At 44.8% G+C, this 20892-nt stretch overlaps 1 protein-coding gene across 1 annotated transcript in view; it reads right to left on the bottom strand.

Moving 5' to 3' along the window:
- LPAR3 (lysophosphatidic acid receptor 3) overlaps positions 1 to 20892 on the bottom strand; it is a 71640-nt gene that overhangs the window by 27720 nt on the left and 23028 nt on the right. Inside the window, exon 2 of the mRNA XM_030866086.2 lies at positions 18343 to 19099. Within this exon, the coding sequence (XP_030721946.1) occupies positions 18343 to 19078 (736 nt within the window). The 5' untranslated portion in view covers positions 19079 to 19099. The remainder of the gene's footprint in view (positions 1 to 18342; positions 19100 to 20892) is intronic.

Here is a 20892-nt window from a genome sequence, read left to right as displayed (position 1 = left end):
CGCGCTTTTCCCCCTTGGCGTCCATACGTTTGTTCTCTACATCTGTACCTCTATTTCTGCCTAAGCAAGCAAATTTTAATCAATGTTACAAAGTTCTATCAATTTCCCACTACTATGGGTCTAAAAACCAAATTTGAGATAGTATGTTTATTGATCATAAAAGACTGTCAAAAAGACTTCCCAGATAAATTTTCCTAAGTGTTAAAACAGGCATTTTAAAGATGATTCAGCTATATAACTAAACAGTAAACAACTACCAATTACACTGCTCCTAGACATTAGTTTTAAATAACAATTATTATTCCTCTATTCCTTGGGAGTATCATCCATGTCTCAAGGCAGGAAAAGACTGTCTTCTTAAAGATTTCTTTGCTTGGATAATTCAAGTCAACAAACATTTCTTGAGCCCAACTGTGTGTAGTTCACAGTACAATATAAAGATGAACAGAGGCACCACTCCCTGCCTCAAAGGCGTTCACCCGACACTCAGAATTAAGGCTAGGGACTTCCCTCGTGGTCCAGTGGTAAAGAATCCTCCTTCCAATGCAGAGGATGCGGGTTCGATACCTGGTGGTGGAACTAAGATCCCACATGCGGCGGAGCAACTAAGCCCTCACGCCACAACTAGAGAGAAGCCCACATGCCACAATGGAGAACAGTGAAACCCGCGCCGCAATGAAAGATCCCATGTGCCACAACTAAGACCCGATGCAGCCAAAAAAATAAAGAAAATAAAGAAATAAAATAAAGAAATATTAAAAGAAAAAAAAATAATTAAGGCTAGAGATGCTAGGCCTAATCTGCACTTCCTTGAAAGTTGCAGTCCTATTAGAGAATCGCAAAACGCAATACTGCAGAACCCTGTGCAGTTTTCGTCTTCAAGATGTTATAGTAACGGGGTCCTGTGCCCAATTCAGACATACTGGTGTTGAAGACGTGCTGCTCCAAACGAGTTGACCTTGTCATCAGGTTAATTCCCGAAGTCCCTCCTCCCCTCTCACTTATAGCTACTTATCTTTCTCTGTCTGTATTTTATGACTTTTTCCACATAAAGCACTCTCTAAAATATTTGGGGGCAAGCTTTCACTCCATGCTTCCTCAAGAGTGCAATAATACTGGAAGCACAGTTTGCAGGTCATCGTGAGAGGTCAGCGAGAAGTCCCCTGGTGTTAATCGCTTGAGTAATATTGTCTTCTCCTTTAGACCACACCATTAAATTGTTTTCATTACCTACAAAGGGGTTATTTGCGTCAGGGCAAATGAGATCTGACACAAATTCATGCTGGCTAATTTCAACCTAACAAAATAATTTATTCCTATAGAGAAAAGAACAAGACAAGGACAAAAAATGTGTTAAGTCTCCATGATATAGAGGCAGAAGGGAAGAAATGTATTAAATAGATGGGTCCTATCAGAGCAAATGATGCAGCTTTGATGTGGTACCTGGAAGTTGTGAGGGTCTACCCTGCAGGTCATTCTCCAAGAGATTGGGCTTGGGGGAGCACGTATTTTCTAAAGGTTTTTAAAGAAATGATATTTTCTATCAGAGATTTGGGTTTGGGTCTCTCTATTTCACTGAACTTCTCCCATCTCTAAACCAGCATTTTCTTTGTTCTTTCAGTCATCCAAATGTAAAATTCTGAAGCTGAAATCATCCTTTTGCTGCTCCCCTAATGTCGATATGTCTCCACCTTCTGAGGCATCTATCATTTTAATGCCTTTTAATTCCATCTTTCCTTTCCTTTTCTCACTGCCATCACAGGAACTGTTGCCTCTGAAGTGTTTATGCATGGGATGAGGGCATTCAGAACACCCTGGTAGTTTTTTCAAAACATGCATGTCAGGGCTGTGGCAGCACACCACTGAAGTAGAAACTGGTGTGTGTGTGTAGGAGGGGAGAGAGAGCTCCGCGTATGTGGAAAATGTTGCCCGGGAGCTCTTGATGCAAAGTACCACCACATTCTGTAACGAATTGTCTGGGCCCTCTTTCCTCAACCCTCCAAACCAAGCACTTGGAACCAGTTAGAGCCTATCTCTGATCAGGAGGAATCTGAAGAGCCCCAAGCCTCAGTTCAGCCTTAACCGTGGTGTCTGCCTTATATCCCTGCCCCACTAATTAGGTCTCCATGGTGACCTGACACTCAAGGTCTGCTGAGGCTGGGCCTCTCCCCACCTCCTGTCAGGGACCTTCCGGCCCCCCGCCCATCATGAATCCATCCACCCATGGTGATCCCAGCTGGGTCTGGGTCGATGATCAGGTTCCCGTTATCCACAGCCAGGTTTCCCTGACCCTGACTTCCAGCTGCTGCTCCCAAGAGGGCTGCCTGTACCTGGCTGCTGCAGGAAGTGGCGTCTGTTGTCGCCAGCTCTCCTGGCTGGATCCCAAACCCTTCCTTGGTGGCTCCTGGGCACTATTCTCGGGCCCATGCTGCCATTAAGGACCTGCCACTTTACACTTTACTCTGTGGCACTCCCTCAGTACCTCCTTTAACAACAGGCACAGGCCCAGAGTCAGCTCCCTCCTTCCACTATGACCCCTACAGCCCAGCCCCGCCTGCCAGCCGCCCCAGCCTGCACCTGCTACAGAGCTCGGACAGTGGCAGCTTGAAGGGAACAGTGGTCTCCACCTGAACGTGGCCAGCCCCCACCTGCACTACTTCCTCAACCCTACACGGGGCTCCTGCCATCACTCTGTGACCCTATCCTGGTCTGGAAGTGTGGGAAAAGCTCCACCTAGGTGGCCACCGGACCGCAGGGGACCATCTGCCCTCTCAGGTCTCCAGGCATCCACTTCCCATGCCAAGGGAATGCCCAGAGAGCTCCCTAGGAAACTCCAGAGGAGCCCACAGCTGCCAGAGAACTTTATCTCCCATGGAGACATGAATCCAGCGAGCTTTGCACCCAGCCTTCCTTGCTCAGCATAGGAAGGGTGGTCTCAGCCTATGCCCTTGACCTACAAATGTGGGACAGGCATTATTGTGCTCCAAAAAGTCTTCAAGGGACCTTAAGAGAATGAGGCCTCTCCTACAGACCCCTCGGTCCCTAGCCTACTCTCTTTTCCATTGTCCAGGGCTGCCTCTGGCTGATGAGCTCTGGCTTGGCTGTGTTCTCTGAATGGCCAGCGCCTCTAAACGATCCAAGGAGGCCACTCTCTCCTGAGACCCTGAAGCTTCTTGAGGCTGCTCTGAAATCCCAGCTTCCCGGAGCCTAACCCTGGGGGCTTCGGAGGAGCTGCAGAGCCAGATCCCAGGGAACTCCTCGGTTTAGAGATCCCCATCCTTCTTTGCCAGACCCTGAAGGCCACGGCTCCTCCACTCTATAATCACTGAGACCACCCCCAGGCTGAGCCCAAGCATCACTTTTCCATCTGGGGAGGTTTAGGCCTAATTCTCCCACCTAACAGCAAAGTCTCCTATGTTATGTCATTCCTGAGATTGAGGGAATCCAAGAAAGCCCTCAACTTAAGAACTTCCAGACTGTCCCTGCAGGGCCCCCAGGCTAGCCAATATTTCTCCCAAATGACAGAAATCCAGAATTCAGGGGTTGGTTCTTGGCATTGTCCCTGGCGACTGCATTCAGCGAGACTCCCTGAGTCAGGAGGGTCTACATGGCCCCTTGTTATACAGAGGCCAACAAAGAAGAATCAGGAATCCTAAAGATTCTCCAGGCTCATGCCAATGCTGCCGTCTCTGAACTGCAGGTTGCCTTAAAGCAGAGGAACAAGATTTCCCCTCCAAATGAGGAGAGTCCAGTTATTACCCCATAAATTAGCATTAACCTCTTGTAGGACCACGTCAATGTCCTTCTGAGGGTCCATTCCATGCTACTGAAGAGACACACTTTCAGCTTCCGAGCTGCACAGAGAGTCAATGGAGCGCCCAGAACCACTCAGCTCTGCTGTACCACTTCAACATCCTTACGTTCCCTAGTCTCGGTGACAGCACTGAACTCCACTCGGAGATGGCTTTCAAACGTCTGCCATGTCATGGTTAGAGAAAAGGCCGTGTGAGGACACAGCAAGGAGACATCCACCTACAAGCCAAGGAGACAGGTCTCAGTAAAACCCAGCCCTGCTTGATCTTAGACTTCCAGCCTCCAAACCGTGAGAAAATAAATGTGTTTGTAAGCCTAAACAAAAAGGCTTGCCATGTGTCTCTGGAGAAACAGCGAGATACCTAAGCGGCCATGCAGATCCTAGGAACTTGGCTACATGCTTTCCAGCATCTGGACCCTCAGGAATAAACTCACTACAACTCCGTTGGAACCCAGAGCCTTCCACAGAACATCAGACCTAGCAATGAGGAGCCCCAGGATCGAGGAGCTTGGAACGTGTCCTGGGGAGGAAAACACGGACCTCTCAAAGGAGGAATTGTTCGAGTGACAAGTCCTGACCTTTCGCACAAGGTCCATTTGCAGGGTTCTTGAGGTGACCCAGTCATGAGGTGGAGTGCTCTGAATACAGCATTTATCTCATAAGCCTTGCCCTGGACCCAGACAGGCGACTCAGAGCAGATACAGAGCAGGAACAGACCGTTCCCTGACTCATGGATGAGTCCAGATCTGAAAGCCCAGTAACATATAAGCTCTAAGCGGGAGCCCTGGCTGGGCCTGTGTCAGTCACGCAGCCCCACTCTACCTCCCGTCAGTACTCAAGCCTGGTGATAAGGAGCCTCACCCTTGAAACAGGACCCTGGAAACAGGCACAGGCCCTAGTGAAGACAAGGAAGCCTCTAAGAAAACACCTCTCTCGCAATCGAGGAGACATCACGAAACGACACACATGGCTGGTCCTCATAAAACTGAAGGAGCAAATTCAACGAGACCTAAGTCGTTCAAAGTGCTGGGTCCTGGGCTAGTTAAGGTCAAGGGGTCAAACTCAGCAGCCAGGGCCAGCCTCGTGGGCATGAAGCCTGTGCAGTCACAAGTCACTCACAAAGGCCCTGAGCCTGGCTTAAAGCTCTGCTGTGGCCGCCTTGAAATCCTAAGTGTACCTTTGAACTTATATTTTTGTAAGTAAAGTTTTACAGGACAATGAGCATGCGTGTGAGTAGAGGAGATGTGCAGGAGGAAGGAAAGTAGCAATTCTTTCCCCTGCCTTTTTGTTATAATTTAAAAAAAATTTTTTTTTGAAGTATAGTTGATTTACAATGTTGTGTTAATTTCTGCTGTACAGCAAAGTGATTCAGTTATACATATATATACATTCTTTTTTATATTCTTTTCCATGATGGCTTATCACAGGATATTGAATATAGTTCCCTGTGCTATACAGTAGGACCTTGCTGTTTATCCAGTCTATATATAATAGGTTGCATCTGCTAACCCTAAACTCTCAATCCACTCTCAATCCTCCCCTTTCCTGCCTTCTTTACAAGAGGTCCACAAATTATGTAGCTGGACCTGTCAGCAGCCCTGACGTAATTGCTTCCCAAGTAACATAAACTCCAGGTATTTTCTGGAGCTCCCTCAACCTCTAGTCCCATGCCTCCCAAAGAAATCTCCTTTGATGCCTAGGGTCACTCCTCACACAAGTCAATTCCCATCCCAGCTTTACTTGGTACTCTCTTCAAATTCCCCCCAGCTCAAAACAAGACCACTGGTGAGAAGCAGGACATAGGGGGCCTGCATTCCAGGAAGAAATCATGTTAAGATACCCTAGGGTTAGTAAGAAGGATCCTGAGTGGCAGTAGGACCATCCCTGTGGTTATGACAAGGACAAGGATGGAGGCTGGGACAGCTGCCTTCCAGTGACCCATCCAGTAAATATTACATAAACATTTGTTGAGTACCTACTGTGTGCCAGGCACTGCAGAATGAAGGTAGACACAGTCCTGACTTTGACAAGCTCCCAAGTCTAGTAAGAGGTAAGGGCATTTAGTAAATAAATTGTAATAAAGTGAGCTAAATACTTTTATGCATATAAATAGTGTGCTATAGAAGCACTGCATAATTAACTCTGCCTGAGAGAGTCAGACCATATCACAGAGAAGGATCCTGAAAGATGGACAGGAGTTTGCCCTGCTAAGAAAAACCACAAGGAGTATCAAGCCATCCCTGCATTCCTCCAGAGTGGTGGTGAGAAGTCTGACACAACGGAAGCATGGGCTGGGGCGGGGTGGGGGTGGTGGCGGGGTGGGGGCGGTGAAGAGGCATTTGGAAAAGAAGACTGGGAACAGAGCTGTGAAAGGGGCCTTGCAATTCCAGCTAAGGCATTTGAGATTTACGTAATATGTAGGAGGAGAGAGAAAAGATCAGAGTTAATTGTGCTTTTTAGGAAGATCCCTCAGCTGGTGGTATGGAGGAAGGCCTGGGGCAGGGAAAACAGGGACGAAGGAATCCAGACAGACTCAATGTTAAGCAACAGAACGGCTTCATCAGCACGGTCTTAGTAGAGTGGCAGGGTCAGAGCTAGCTTATCATGATTTAAGGTATTAAGAAAACAGGATAATAAATGGAAGGACACAGAGCAGTAGTTAGAAAAGGGAGGTAAGATCAAGGGTTATACTTTTTAATGACCAAAAATAGAGCACAGGAAAGCAAGAATAAGGATGAGGCCCCTGGGGAGGTGGGAAATGATTCTCACAGAAAAGCTAGAAGGTTACAGGGGGGGCCTTTGTAGGTTGGCTAAGCCGGTGAAGGGAGGGAAATTAGGGGAATTCATGCCAGGTAACTTCTATCTTCTTGGTTAGAAGGAAGCAAGGAAGGAGAGGTCAGCTGGGAGGGGGGGAAGGGCAAAGCTGAAAAGCCTTAAGGAAAGTGGGAAAAGCTTGATTAGGTCCAATCTTGTTTTTGCCAGTCCCCTGGCCCTGAATCCTAGTTCAGTTCCCATGATGGATTCCTGCTTCCAGATCTCTCTGACCTTGGCCACCTGCTTATTCCACCTTTGTCTCCTACCAGATTTCCACAAGCTCATGCTCCACTGGACTGCTCCCCTTCTGCTCCCCTGCAGTCCCCGTTGGTCCTCCCTGGCTGCTCCTCCCTCCCCATGTAGACTGGGCCTGCTGGTGACAGATGTGCTTTCCTGAAGCACCTACTATGACGAGCCAGCTCTGTCTCTCTCGGGCATCTGAGCTACCTACCGCCCACAGAGCCCTGGGCCAATCCCAGCAGTTCCCTAAGTGATCTCTCCCTCTCCAGCCCACCTCGCAACTCCCACCTTCTTCTCAACCCACCAATACCCCAAGATCCTACAGGGGCTGTCCGCTGCCAGATGAGGCAACTTAGCTATGGGCTTATGACTGGCCACAGACCTATTTAACTTCGCCTGCAGGGCTTTTAACAAAAGTTGAACTGTCCCGTTAGCCACAGGTGCCACCCCTCCCTAGTGCCTTATTCCTACCCTAGGCCCAATCCACACACCAAGGTGTTCTACTCAGTCTCTGTAGACACTTGACAATAAAGTCCACACAATCTCAGGATTCAAGGCCTTCCAATCTCTGGTCCAGTCACTTCTCAAACCATGCAAAGCCCTTATTCCAGAAACCTGCCTCCGCCCTGTCCCCACCCCTCCTCCCTGTCCCGGCCCTGGCATGGTCTCCCTAGATGTATGTATGCCTGTCTCCTACCCTATCTTTCCCCCTATCGGTAAGGCCTTACCCTCTCCTCTCCACTTGTCACACTGAGATCCACTCATATCCCCTCTCTTCAAGCAGGCCTCCAAAGACCATCCAAACCCACAGCACTATTTGCCTGGACCTTTCACTTGGCTCTTGTATACATTTCTTTGTTTCTTTTTATCTATATTTCTTTTTTTCTATATTTCTTTTTATCTTTTTTTTTTGGTAAGCTTCTTCATTCCTCAGATAAGCCTATAAATAGTCATTTATATGTCTATAAATGACTATAAGTCATTTGCCCAAAAAGCCACACAGAGCAGATCTGCCGTTGTGTAATTTATCTCATACGTAACCCAACCATTGACTCAAACCATGGCTATCTCCTGACAACCATAAAACTTCAGAGCAGCACAGATTCGTAGCCTTCAGGACAGAGGCCATGTCTTATAGTTAGTATACTGCCTAAAATCAAGTAGGTACTCAATAAATGCAGAAATCTCTTCTTGTTAAGAAAATGTAAAGGATAAAATAGGCCCACTGTAAACTCTCTGACTTGATGGAAATAAACAGCTTATTGTTTATCACTGCCACTCAGGCACCCAAGCACAGGTGTCTTTCACCAAAGCAAGAAGAGAGACCCACAAGAAGCAGCAGAAACTAGGAAATCCGGAGCTCTGGCCCCAACACTAGCAATGATTTACAAGATGAACTTGGGTAAATCTCTCAACAGATATTGATTTTCTAGGTAATGGGATCTTTCCTTCTCACACTCTGCAGAGCTATGATACCAGTCTGGTGAGGAGGGAGAAAGAGTAAGTACCTGGACTACAGCAGGGGGAAGGGCTGCCCACCTGGTGTACCCCTGCCAATACTGCCTGGTTTGCCCACCCTTTATCCCAGCTTCCATGTTGACCCCTAGGTCTGTGACAGGCTCTGATTCCAGCAAACACCCTTTACTCCTAATTCCTCCCCAAAATGTTTGCTTTAGCTACACAATGAATGCAGTCTCCAGTGGAAATTTTAAAAGTACAAACAATGTTAACACGGATTTGGTAAAAATTCTACCAGGGATCAACATATACCATGCTGTTCCAGGTGTTAAGTTAGTCAAGTGATGTGACAGGTAACAACTACATTCTCCTTTGGCAGAAGTCAAGGCCCTGAGAGAGGGCCTGACTGAGTTCTGGAACTCTAACCCTTCCAGGAGGCTGGGTGCAGAGTTGGATGTAGTTGGGTAATGAAACTTCTCTGTTAAGTGAAATAAGTCCGACAGAGAAAGACAAATGCTGTACACACCACATATATGTGGAATCTTTAAAAAAAAAAAAAACAAAAGGCTGAGTTCGCAGAAATGAAACAGAATGGTGGGTACCAGAGGCAGGGGGAGGAGGAATGAGAGATGTAGGTCAAAGGTACAAATTTTCAGTTAGAAGAAGTGTAAGTTCTGAGGATCTAATGTATAGCATGATGACTGTAGTTAATAATACAGTACTGTATACTTGAAAGTTTCTGAGAGTGTCTCTTAAGCATTCTCACCACAAAAAAGGAACAGAGTTAACTATGTGACAGATGAAATGTGTTAATTATCTTGATCTTGGTAATCATTCCTCAATGTGTATGTCTATCAAATCATCATGTTGTGTACTTTAAAAATATACAATTATTTTTGACAATTATTCCTCAATAAAGTTGGGGGAAAACAAACAAAGAGGTAGAACTTGAGAAGTGTTCCTGTACCTTGTACTCAGGAAATATTCAATAATTGTTCCGGCTGAAGAGGAAGGTTTCAGGTTGCTGAAAAGATGAAAAACCAGAAAAAAACAGTTCTGAAGGAGGGAGTGTGATAGGGAAATAAAAGAAGCTGAATGGATTTAGAAGAACAGAACTGAAGGGGTATATGGAGGAAACAGAAGCAGAGAAGGCAGAGCAGTGATTACACTGGAAACAACGACAAAGATCTGGTAAAATGACTTTTGAACTGACTGCAAAGGAAGGCATCTGAAACAGTAAAGCAGGAAAAAAATAAAAGAACCAAAAGCCAGACTCGAGATAACAAAGGGCTACATACAGCAGAGGCAGAAGGGGAGGAACAGACTCCTAAAAATGTGGGGTTAAGAAAAGATATCAAGAAGTGCAGACAATTTGAAAAGGTGGGATGGAGAGGCATACAGTGGTAGATTTTTTTAAATTTGAAGCTATCTTCCCTCTAACATCAGACGTTGAGGTTTTCTCAATCACCACGTTCCCCCTCAGAATGGAGCGGTCTGTCGCACTGTGTTGTTGGGGTAGCACCTGGGGAGCGATTACATTTTTGCCCTCATTCATTCCCAGCTTCCCTGGAAGCAAAGGTCCCTCTCCCGAAGGCCCCTGCTGCAAGGACATGAAGCCCAGAGGAAAAGCGTGTGCCACGAAGGTGCTCCTTTGATTAGCTGTTTTCAAGACAAAAGTACAAACACCCCTGGACAAAACGTACTGAGTAGTGGTGCCTGGGTGGCTTGACTCTGAAAAGAATTAGTCATTCTGATATGACTGCACAGCAACAAGCGAACTCTTGAGTGCCAAAAATCTGATCGTTTCACTCAGCGTTTCTTAAAGCAAAGCTTTAACTTTTTTTTTTTTTAACAGATATTTGATTACAAAGGCATGCAAGGCAGCAAACATTGAAAGCAGGCTTCTGTGATGTAGAAGCCACTACAAGGTCACAGAAGCTAAAAACAAACGTTTCAGAATTCCTGGGGACCACAGTTAGGTTCTCTTCACTCCTGGTTTCTGTGTGTGTGCGTGCGTGCGTGCGTGTGTGTGTTCCCAATTCTTTTCAGACAAAGGGCAAATTTCCCAATCCTAGTAAAGGTGGTAATAGTATTTGGTTAACTGGGAATCCTGGTAGGATTCATTAGCAAGATGGGGACAGTTTCTCATGAGGAATGTTTTATAGATCCACACACAAGATGTTGGTGCTATATTACAGGAGTCTTATTAAGCTAACACTTGATAGTCAGGGTCTCACTTATCATGGTTTATTCATAAATGTTGCAAAAGCAAAATGAATTATTAATGCAAAGATCATTTGGCAGAGATAGGAATCATTAACAGAATTTCACCGGCACTGGGGGCCGTGGGGCGGGGGGTGGTGGTAGAAGATGGTTTATAGGGACTAGCAATGCAAGCACAGAGCTTTTCAGATCTGTGGTGACTGTGTTTTCAGATTGGCCTGGGTCTCCAGGAACTTAACTTGTGCCATTTGTCTGCTGTCGGATAGCCTTTGCAAAGCACATCCAGTTAGCTTCCTCCTGGCTACTCGTCCACAATACAAAACCTGCCGTTATGATGGTGCCAACAGTAGGTCCCTAGTTCCCCTCTCCACAGTACCTGCGACATTACTGGGGAACAAGCTCACTCTGCTTGAATACAGGGCAAGGCTCTTCAGATTACCTAACTCTTCTTAGTACTTACTATGTAAATTGTTTAGTACTTTCTATGTGTCAAGCACTACACTAGGTATTTTATGTGCATTGTCTCATTGTTTCCGTAAAAACGTGCCATGCCAGGGGTACTGATATTATCCCCATTTTACAGATGGGAAAACTAACTCACAGGGAGGTCAGGTGAATTGCTCAGGGTTATGCAACTTGGAAGCTGCAAAGCCAGGATTTAAATCTGGTTCCCTCCCTATTCCAAAGCCCCTACTCTTTTCATATACTTTAATGAACATAAAGTTTGAAGAATGTGGAGCTGTCATTCCCTGGGAGATGTTGTCATAACTGTCACCAAGCTGCAGAATCTTTAAAACAAGAGCAAGGTAAACATCGAGAGATCAAGTACCTTTACTGAAATAAATTTAACTAGAAATTAAGGGAGATACAAGTTATAAACATCATTACGTGGGTAGATGTTGTTCTAGCCCTATCACTTTCAAGAGGCTACTAATTAACCTTGAAAAATTGGTTCCTGGAGCCAATCTGCTTGGATTTGAATCTCAGCTCTGCTACTAATCTTGGGCAAGACACTGAACATCTCTGGGCCTCAGTTTCCTGGTAATAATAACAGAACCTCCCTCATAGGGTTGTCATGAAGATTAAATGCAATAAAACGTGTCTCAGGAACCATGTATGGCACACAGTGAATATTAACTATTATTATTTTTTCCAGTATGGGTCTATGGGGAAGATGCTTAAGTCCATCCGAGTTTCCTCATCTATTAAACAGATCTGCAGAGAGTTGTTATGAGGGTTAAATGAAATAAAATCCTAAAAGAGTGTAAGATGCAGACCTCCTCATAGTAAGCACTCAACAAATGTTCATTTGTTTTCCTCTTCCCAAGAGATACCTCTGTTTCCCACCCTATGAAATGGGATACCCACTCACTCCTCTCATGCCATTGTTTACCTCACAGGCATGTCACAGCCAGAGCCTGCCAAAGGTCAGGCTGCACACCTGGGTTCTACTTTTATTTCCAGCTTTTGAAAAGCCACTCCTCTAAACCTTGATTTCCTCACTTATTCCTTCTGTTACAACCTCAACAAGTGTGTTCCAGACAGCGTGCTACATGTTAGATAGGCAAAGGTAGATAAATAAGGTACAGACCTCAACTTCAAAGAATGTACACCCTAGTTCAAGATAAAGGCATGTAAACTTCAAAGAATGTACACCCTCAACTTCAAAGAATGTACACCCTAGTTCAAGATAAAGGCATGTAAACAAATGAAGTACACTGATTGAGGTATGGACAAGACAGAGTGGCCCAAAGGAGGTAGGATCAGATTCATCTAGGCAAGATTCAGAGAAGATAAGCCCTTGAGTTGAATCTTACAAGATGAATGCAAGTTTCCCAGGCAAAACAGGAAAGGTATTCCAGCTGAAGCAAAGGCCTAGCAATGCAAAGTGAAAAACTGTAAATAATTACTTATAGCTGAGTAGAGGGTGCATTTAGGGGAGTAGGAAGAAAATAGAATAATGTTATCTTCCCCACTTACCATACAGAATGTCCATGAGACCAAATGAGAATAATGTATTAAAACACTGAAAAAGACATAGTGTCGCAGAAATGTCATGTATGATTGTTAGTAGTACTCTAGCAAGGCTTATATGGCACTAAATTTTCACCCATTTCCTAGCATGAGAACTCCTGGTACTGTTTATTCTCTTACCACCACTTTGTCTCCCTCCCCTCTCCCCTGAGAGAAGGCAAGGTGGATTCAGCATTGATCGGAGTGGAAAAGTAGAAGGGAGAAATAAAAAATTCCAGCTCTTTGTTTCAATGACCACAAACCTTTTCAAAGTCCCTTAACTGTAATGTTGCTCATATTTTTGAAAAGCTCTATCCTTATTGGCCAAAAAAGTAACCTGGACCCTAAGACCATGGCTTTTCAAATGTTCTTCACTATAACCCATAGTAAGATATATATACACACACACCATAATCCAGTCTCACACACACACTAACATTATGAAATACACTTATACCTACTATATGCAATGCACTCTGATATTTTCTCTTCTTTTCTACTTTATGTCATTTTTTAAAAGTGTCAGTAACAATCGCCTAATTGAGTTCACTACTTGCTAGTAGGTCACAACTTGCAATTTGAAAATCACCATCCTAAGAGACAGGAAGGTTTATGAAAGATTTCAAAAGTATGGTTCACAAATCCTTTGAATCTTTCTTTTCTTTTGCATTTCAAGATACTGCAGAATAAAAGAAAGCCCAGCCCATTTCCTGGAAAATAAAACATCCATGTGTGCACAGTTCACATCGTATGTTGCTTGACAATAAATAAGAGGTTTCCACACGGGGTATCTTGTGTGTTTGGGGTTGCTGTGACTGATTAGGCTGGCTGACAGGTAAGATTTCAAAATACAGGAGTCTCTCTTAGGCAGGGCCTTGGTGCCCTGTGGAAAGTAGGATCACATGTCTCCAATGTCTTTTCGATGAGCACATTCAACAAGCAACTGGTGGTGCAGTGGTTGGGAGTCTGCCTGCCAATGCAGGGGACATGGGTTCGAGCCCTGGTCCGGGAAGATCCCAAATGCCTCGGAGCAGCTGGGCCTGTGCGCCACAGCTGCTGAGCTTGAGCTCTGGAGTCCGTGAACCACAGCTGCTAAGCCCGCGTGCTGCAACTGCTGAGGCCCACACTCCTGGAGCCTGTGCTCCGCAACGAGAGAGGCCACCGCAAGGGGAGGCCTGCTCACCGCAGCGAAAAGTGGCCCCAGCTTGCTGCAACTGGAGGAAGCCTGCACGCAGCAACAAAGACCCAATGCAGCCAATAAACAAATTAATTAATTAAATTAAAAAATAAGCAACTTCTTTCACGTAAAAGGCCCATCACATATTATAACCCAGAAGTGAGCAGCATTCTGCCTCAGGGCTGCTGAAATGGGAACACAATGCTTAGATGCCTTTCCAGTCACACACAGATTTAAAATCCACCCCACCATCATCACTACCACCCATCCGGCTCTGTATGCTTTTTGTGTTCAACCAAAATCCTAAAGCCAGAAAGAAACACAAAGGTCATCTGGTCTACCCCTCTCCTTCCAAAGAGCATGGCCAACTAAACTTTTCTGGCTCATAGCTGAGTTATTTCCCCTTGTACCTCAACATGCATCTGAGTCCACGGGGCCTTCCTTGTGTTACTGCACAAGCTTTACATGTCTCTGCCATCACACTTCTGATTATACTGTTTCTCCTACATAGAATTCTTTCCCTCCTGCCAATACAAATCCCACCCATCCTTCCAGATCACACCCCAAGCTCCCTAAGAAGCCTTCCCCAAACTCTACAGCCCCTAATTATCCATTCTTCCATCCATTCTCATTCTCTGAAATCAGATTAAGCTCACTGAATACATGCAGCCCTTTGCCTCTTAGATGCTATTTAACAGACAGTTGATATATATTTATTGATTAACTTTCTAAGACTTAAAAGAAGTTACATATATAAGAATCTTTAATCTTAAATTAACCTTTCCTACAAAATATATATCAAGGAGCAAATAGAAAGGTTTAGCATTTTATCATGAAGATATTTAAATCAGGTAATCATTAATGAAATAAGTATTAAGCTATTAATTTCCATATACTCAGAACCAATGACTACAGTGATGGTAGGTCCTGCCAGTCCTGTTGATTTTTCTAATGCATATACTATCATATGAGAGACACCTGTATTAGGCAACCAAATTCTTACATGTACCAGATAGAGCAACTAAGGGGCTTCCTTCCTAAGGAGCACCATGAAAGATGCTCTCATGGAAGGGGACTCTGTGCTTTGATACACAGTCAATCCACGAACTCTGTGTTGGCTTTGGCTACTTACTGTCATGGTAGGATTACTGAATTTCATAACTTTGAAAGAATTTAAAGTTTACCTATTCAACCTCAGATGAGGAAATTTAACCAAGAAAAGGTGAGCTAATGTGCTTCAGATCACCCCTGTAGAAAATCCCAGAGGTGGGGCTAAAACCCAAATCTGTTATCTGAAGAAGTCAGGAGCTGGAAGCCTAAAAACCTCATACCACCTAGCTCTTCGGTTTCATTTCCCCCGTCCCCAAACTTCTTGTCTTCCACCGGATCCCTCTGTCTCACCACTGAGGAACTTCCCCAGGTCCTCCACACCAAACTGTCTTCCTGATGTTAACCAATTCCCCAACGTTGTTTCATCTTGATGCCCTGACTTCTCTTAACCCACTCGGCAATTTCACTGTTTCTTCTGGTTTTGCCTTTATCCAACACCACACCCGCCCAAACCACACAGCTGTTTTAAGCCCTTCCATACATTCCAGACAAAGTTACATATGACCCTGAAGCTGGTGACCGTGATGACCATCTCACAAAAAGTCCTACCTAGGATGACAGAAGGTTTTTTGCCATCTTGTGCTGTATATAATACAGAACATGCTGGAAAAAAGGTTTTCTCTTTAATTAGGCAGGTAGTTTCTCAAGATACATAGCTAAGCAAATGATTATGCTTGCAAGTTAAGCAGGGAAAGCAGCAGAGCTGCTGACACTACCAATAAATACCAAAAACATCAATAGCTCTAGCTCAAGTGTGGAAAAATGGATTCATGTGATTACTCTTTTTCTTACTGTTGTCTATGTTCTTGTCAAGACACTAGAACGAGAAAGAGGCGGTCAAAGCAGAAGACAGGACAAAGAGGAGGCCAGTAAAATGTCCAAATAAAGCAAAACTAGCTACAGAGTGTGGTAATAAACATGTGGACGCCAAAGGCCAACTGGTCAGTCTTACTTCCACCATTAACAACAAATGACCTTGGGCATACTTGCTTAAACTCTCCACTCAGTTTCTTCATCTGGTAGGGGGATGACAGTAGCACCTATCTCACAGGGTTGCCATGGGAATTAAATAAGTTAATATCTGTAAAACACTTAGGACAATGTTTGACACATATTAAACCCTACATAAATATTTGTTAATGAAAATAAATCCTCAGTTTGAAATTATTTTAACTATCACACTATGTGCCTGCTGACCTCCAAATCTTATTAGCAGTTTCAGGACCTACAGATATCACGATGGCTCCCATACCACACCATATATACCCTGCATCCTCCGTTATGAATTGTTCCCCAAGAATTCATTTTATAGTTCCTTCACATTGGGAATTAAAAGGAATATACTCCTGGCTCTCTCTCAGTAATGGTCCCCATGGCTGCAGTCACCACATATGGTGAGAAAATGACCTCTCTAATGTAGAACACAAGGTCTGTGAAGCCACAGAAGTTCTTGTTTGCCCACATATCACAAATTCTACCTGTAACCCGGGACTGGAATTGGGGCACAACTGGCTACCTGCCATAGAGAAAACAAAATGAAGGGAAAATTCTTTGCCCCAAAAGTGTCTTCTTGGTCCAGGGCTCACAGTGGAGAGCAAAACCCCTCAGAGCTGTTTAAACTCTGTCTTAAAGACTCTCCTCCCTCCGTTTCTTCATTTCCTTCTCATCAGACTCTTGGCTACACTAGTTTTGATCTTCTCAAGGTCACCAAACAACTACCACTCTGCTAAGGCTGCATCTGGCTCCACCTCTCAGGAGTATTAGCATTGCTGATACACCCTTTCCTTCTCACAGCTTCCAGGCCACCGTATTCTCCTGGGTTTTCAGGCGTCTCCTTTTCCTGGGCTCTCGTGACATTGCTTCCCGCCTTCCCACCCTCCCTACGTTGGAATACCCCAGGACTTGTTCCTCGGTCCTCTTCTCTCTTCCATCCACACTCACCTCCATGGTGGGCTCATCCAGTCTTGTGGTTTAAAATATCATTTTTTTCCCCAAACGACTCTCAAATAGAGATCTCCAGCCCAGACCTAAATCCTCAACTCTTGATTCAATAGGATCAATTCAATAGGAGAAATTCAATTCACTGTCTAATAAAATCCTAAACTTAGATAGTCCAAAGCCAGACTCCCAACCTTCCCTCCAAATCTCCTCTTCCGTCTTCCGCATCTCCACAAATGACGTGCTCCACCCTCCCCTCCTCCTCCCGCCTTTCTTCATACCTTACTGCTCAGCAAATCCTATTGACTCTACCATGTAAAAAAATTTCAGGGGCTTCCCTGGTAGCGCAGTGGTTGAGAGTCCGCCTGCCGATGCAGGGGACGCGGGTTGGTGCCCCGGTCCGGGAAGATCCCACATGCCGCGGAGCGCCTGGGCCCGTGAGCCATGGCTGCTGAGCCTGCGCATCCGGAGCCTGTGCTCCGCAACGGGGCCCGCGTACCGCAAAAAGAAAATTCAGAATGCAACCTTGTTGCATCACCTCTAGACTGCCCTCTGGTCCTAGTCATTTCCATCTCTCTTGAGTACTGAAATACCCTCTTAAGCAGTTCTCTGTTTTTACCTTTGCCCCACTACAGTACTTCCTCAAAACAGCAGCCAGAGAGATGCCATTAAAATTCAAGTCATGGGAAGCAGCCGCATAGCACAAGGTCAGCTCAGTGCTTTGTGACCACCTAGAGGGGTGGGATAAGGAGGGTGGGAGGGAGGGAGACGCGGGAGGGAGACGCAAGAGGGAAGAGATATGGGGATATATGTATACGTATAGCTAATTCACTTTGTTATAAAGCAGAAACTAACACACCATTGTAAAGCAATTATACTCCAGTAAAGATGTTAAAAAAAAAAAATTCAAGTCAGATCACGTCACTCCCTCGTTCAAAACCTTCCAATGGCTTCTCCTCCTCTCCCTCAGAAAAGCAAAGGCTTTGTGATTAACTGTGCAGCCTGACTGAATCTGAGTCACTCCACCTATACCACCTCAACTCTCTGACCTCATCACCTCCCACCCTCCCTCCACTCCACTCCAGCCACACTGGCCCCCTTGCTGTTCAGCCTCCTATGCTCACTGAATCTCCTGCCTGGAACACCCTTCCCCCCACACCCACATGGTTCACTCCCTCATCACTTTCCCATCTCGGCTAAAACGTCACCTTCTAGATGAAGCTGTCCCTCACAACACTTTTTAAAATTGCAAACTATACCAGCTTAGTGCACTCTTTATCTCTCTTCCCTGCTTTATTTTTCCCCATTAGACCACTCAACATCTTATTTTACAAATTTTATAATAAAATATACTATAAAATTATTTTGCTTGTCCCCATTAGAATACTTATATTGTCTTCCCCTATTAGAGTATAAGCTCCAGACAGGTGAGGGTTTAGGTCTGTTCATGTTCACTGCTGCATTCCTACTACCTAGTAAGTTCCTTGTATACGGCAGGTGCTCAACAAATATTTGCTGAATGAAGGGGAATAATGGCTGACTTGGTTCCTCTTACCTAAGACAGTCATCACCGTCTTCATTAGCTTCATGGGTGTCCTCCGGTGGCTGATGGACCCACTTGTGTGCGGAGATAAGACGTTGGTTTTCCTCTTTACGTACATGTAGATCCGCAGGTACACCACGACCATAATGAAGAAGGCCATGAGGTTGGACACACTCCAGAAAATGAGGTAACTCCTGCTATAAATGGGGGCCAGGGAAGAGCAGGCAGAGATGTCACAGAGGCAATTCCAGCCCAGTGTGGGGACAGCCCCCATAAAGATGGCAATGGCCCAGACGAACAAGATGAGCAGCGTCACTCTCTTTTTGGTCAGGTTGCTGTGGACTCGCATCCTCATGATTGACATGTGCCTCTCCACGGCAATAACCAACAAATTGGTCAGGGAGGCTGTTAAGCTAGTGTCCAGAAGCCCCTGGCGGAGAAACCAGCGGTTGACAGTCAGAGTTTTTGAAACTGGGCCAGTGTTAAACATCAGGTATACATAGGCAATTCCAGCAAAGAAATCTGCAGCGGCGAGGTTAGCCAACAGGTAGTAGAAGGGGAAATGAAACTTCCTGTTTTTGATTACTGCTGCGATGACCAGAGAATTAGAAAAAAAGATAAACAGGCAGAAAAATGTTCCAACACACAAAACAATTACAAGCTTCGTTCCTGTCCACTCATCGGCAGTGTCAGTGTTGCTCCTATTATAAAAAAAGTCCATCTGCTTATCATAGTAGCACTCATTCATTGTGGAGAAGAACTGAACATCCTAGAAAGAAATTTAAAGAAGAAACAAATATCACTCTTTGGAAAAGTCAATCACTAAATCACCAAGTGCCATTGCTAAGCCCCTTGTTCTAGTCAACCCCTGTTCATCCTTCAAATCTCAGTGTAAATGTCCTTTGCTCCAGGACCCTGGCCCCCGACCACCTATCACAGCATTTATCTCATATCAGTCATCGTTGTCTGTTTCCCAGGTTAGGTGCAAACGCAGTGAGGGAGGGTCTGTGTCTATTTTGTTCACCATGATAACCCCAGGACCCATCTGCCCTGGCTGCCTCAAGACAGGTATTTGCTGAATGGCTGGCTGGCTGGTTGGCTGAATGAATGAATGGTCATGGAGGCAGGAATAGGTCAAATATTCTGAGCCTTGCAATAATCCCCCCCGCACTGGTAATGATTATAGCATAGCACGTTAAGGCTTCTCCTGGTGGTTTCCAGCTCATTTCTTACTTATAGGTTCTGTTCATTAATCAAGGGCAGGTTGGTAATGCCAGGCACATTCTTGCCCAGATAACAGGTGTTGAGTTACTCTTCACATGACCAAATGGCTTCCCCAAGAGATTAATTTTCTACCACTTCTGATTCCAATCCTGATCTCCTTTTGCCATCTTTTAGTTTCAAACTACAATGACAACACTTGTTAAGCATGTGGTGCAGGGCTGGCGACTTTGGCCTCAATCCTCCTTCCTTACCTTTTTGTTCACTTCTTTCTTATTCTCCTAATCCAAATTGTACCAGTGTGAGTTTGCATATTGGATTTTCCACCTCAATCACTTCAAGTCAGTTTCCTTCCCTGGGCTCTCTTCAACACTGATGGTAGTAGAAGGCCAGGCCTCCATGGGTAAGACTAGGATCTGGAGTCCAAGGGTGTGAGAACACTCCTGCCAAGGAGGGGAAAGTCCTCCAGACATATGTCTGAAAGTAGACCCCAAAATGGGGTATCAAACAGACAGGCAAGACACTAATCTCAGGACAAGATCTCTTGCAGCCCAAAAGTGAGGGATTCTGGCCAAGGAGGGGCTGGGCAAGGACTCAAACAATGCCCATCCATCTATGCTTATTAGGGAGACCAGGTGTTCTGCCTCACAGTAGTCTGGCTATAGCCATGAAGTGTCCAATCAATGGAGACTGGGGTTGAAGGCCAGAAAATCTAGCTTCAGGAGAGAATGACCACGGGCTCTCTCTCAAGAAACAAGGCTACAACTTTTTTGCTGGAAAGCTGGAGATCCAGAAGGCCCAGGCACTGAGCAGTCCGCTGGTGGGAATGAAGTGGCTCTAACAGTAAACGCTTACTAGAAATCCCCAGCTCTTAAGGCTCTTATAAATTCTACAGTCCAATACCACATCCAGAATCAGGATAAGTGGATCAAATATCAGCTTGAAGTAGTACAAAATAGAAATTTATCATAGACAGTCTTCTTTTTATATATTCATATTTTAGTGGTATTATGATATTTTTAATGAATTAGATATATGCATCCCTGCTGTAAATAATGAAAGGCAAAATATCATTTTATATGCTTAAAATAAACAAAATGGGAGTGGTCTCAAGAGACAAATGGTTCTAGTGCCTTTCAATTACAAGGAAGGGGGATTCAATTTTAATAAGGACAAAACAAAGATACAGCAGGGCAATATATCTACACTACATCTTGATAATTTTCCCAAATTAAAACTATAGATCTACATGATAATTTTAATAGCTTCATAATATTCCAGTATGAACATACCACACTTTACTTAACTAATCCCTAACTGTTGCATATTTAGCTTGTTTCC

Source organism: Globicephala melas, chromosome 1 (assembly GCF_963455315.2).
Source record: "Globicephala melas chromosome 1, mGloMel1.2, whole genome shotgun sequence".
NCBI classification, from domain to species: Eukaryota; Metazoa; Chordata; class Mammalia; order Artiodactyla; family Delphinidae; genus Globicephala; species Globicephala melas.
Note: the sequence above shows the minus strand (reverse complement) of the source record. Positions and strands in the feature narration are given on the sequence as shown.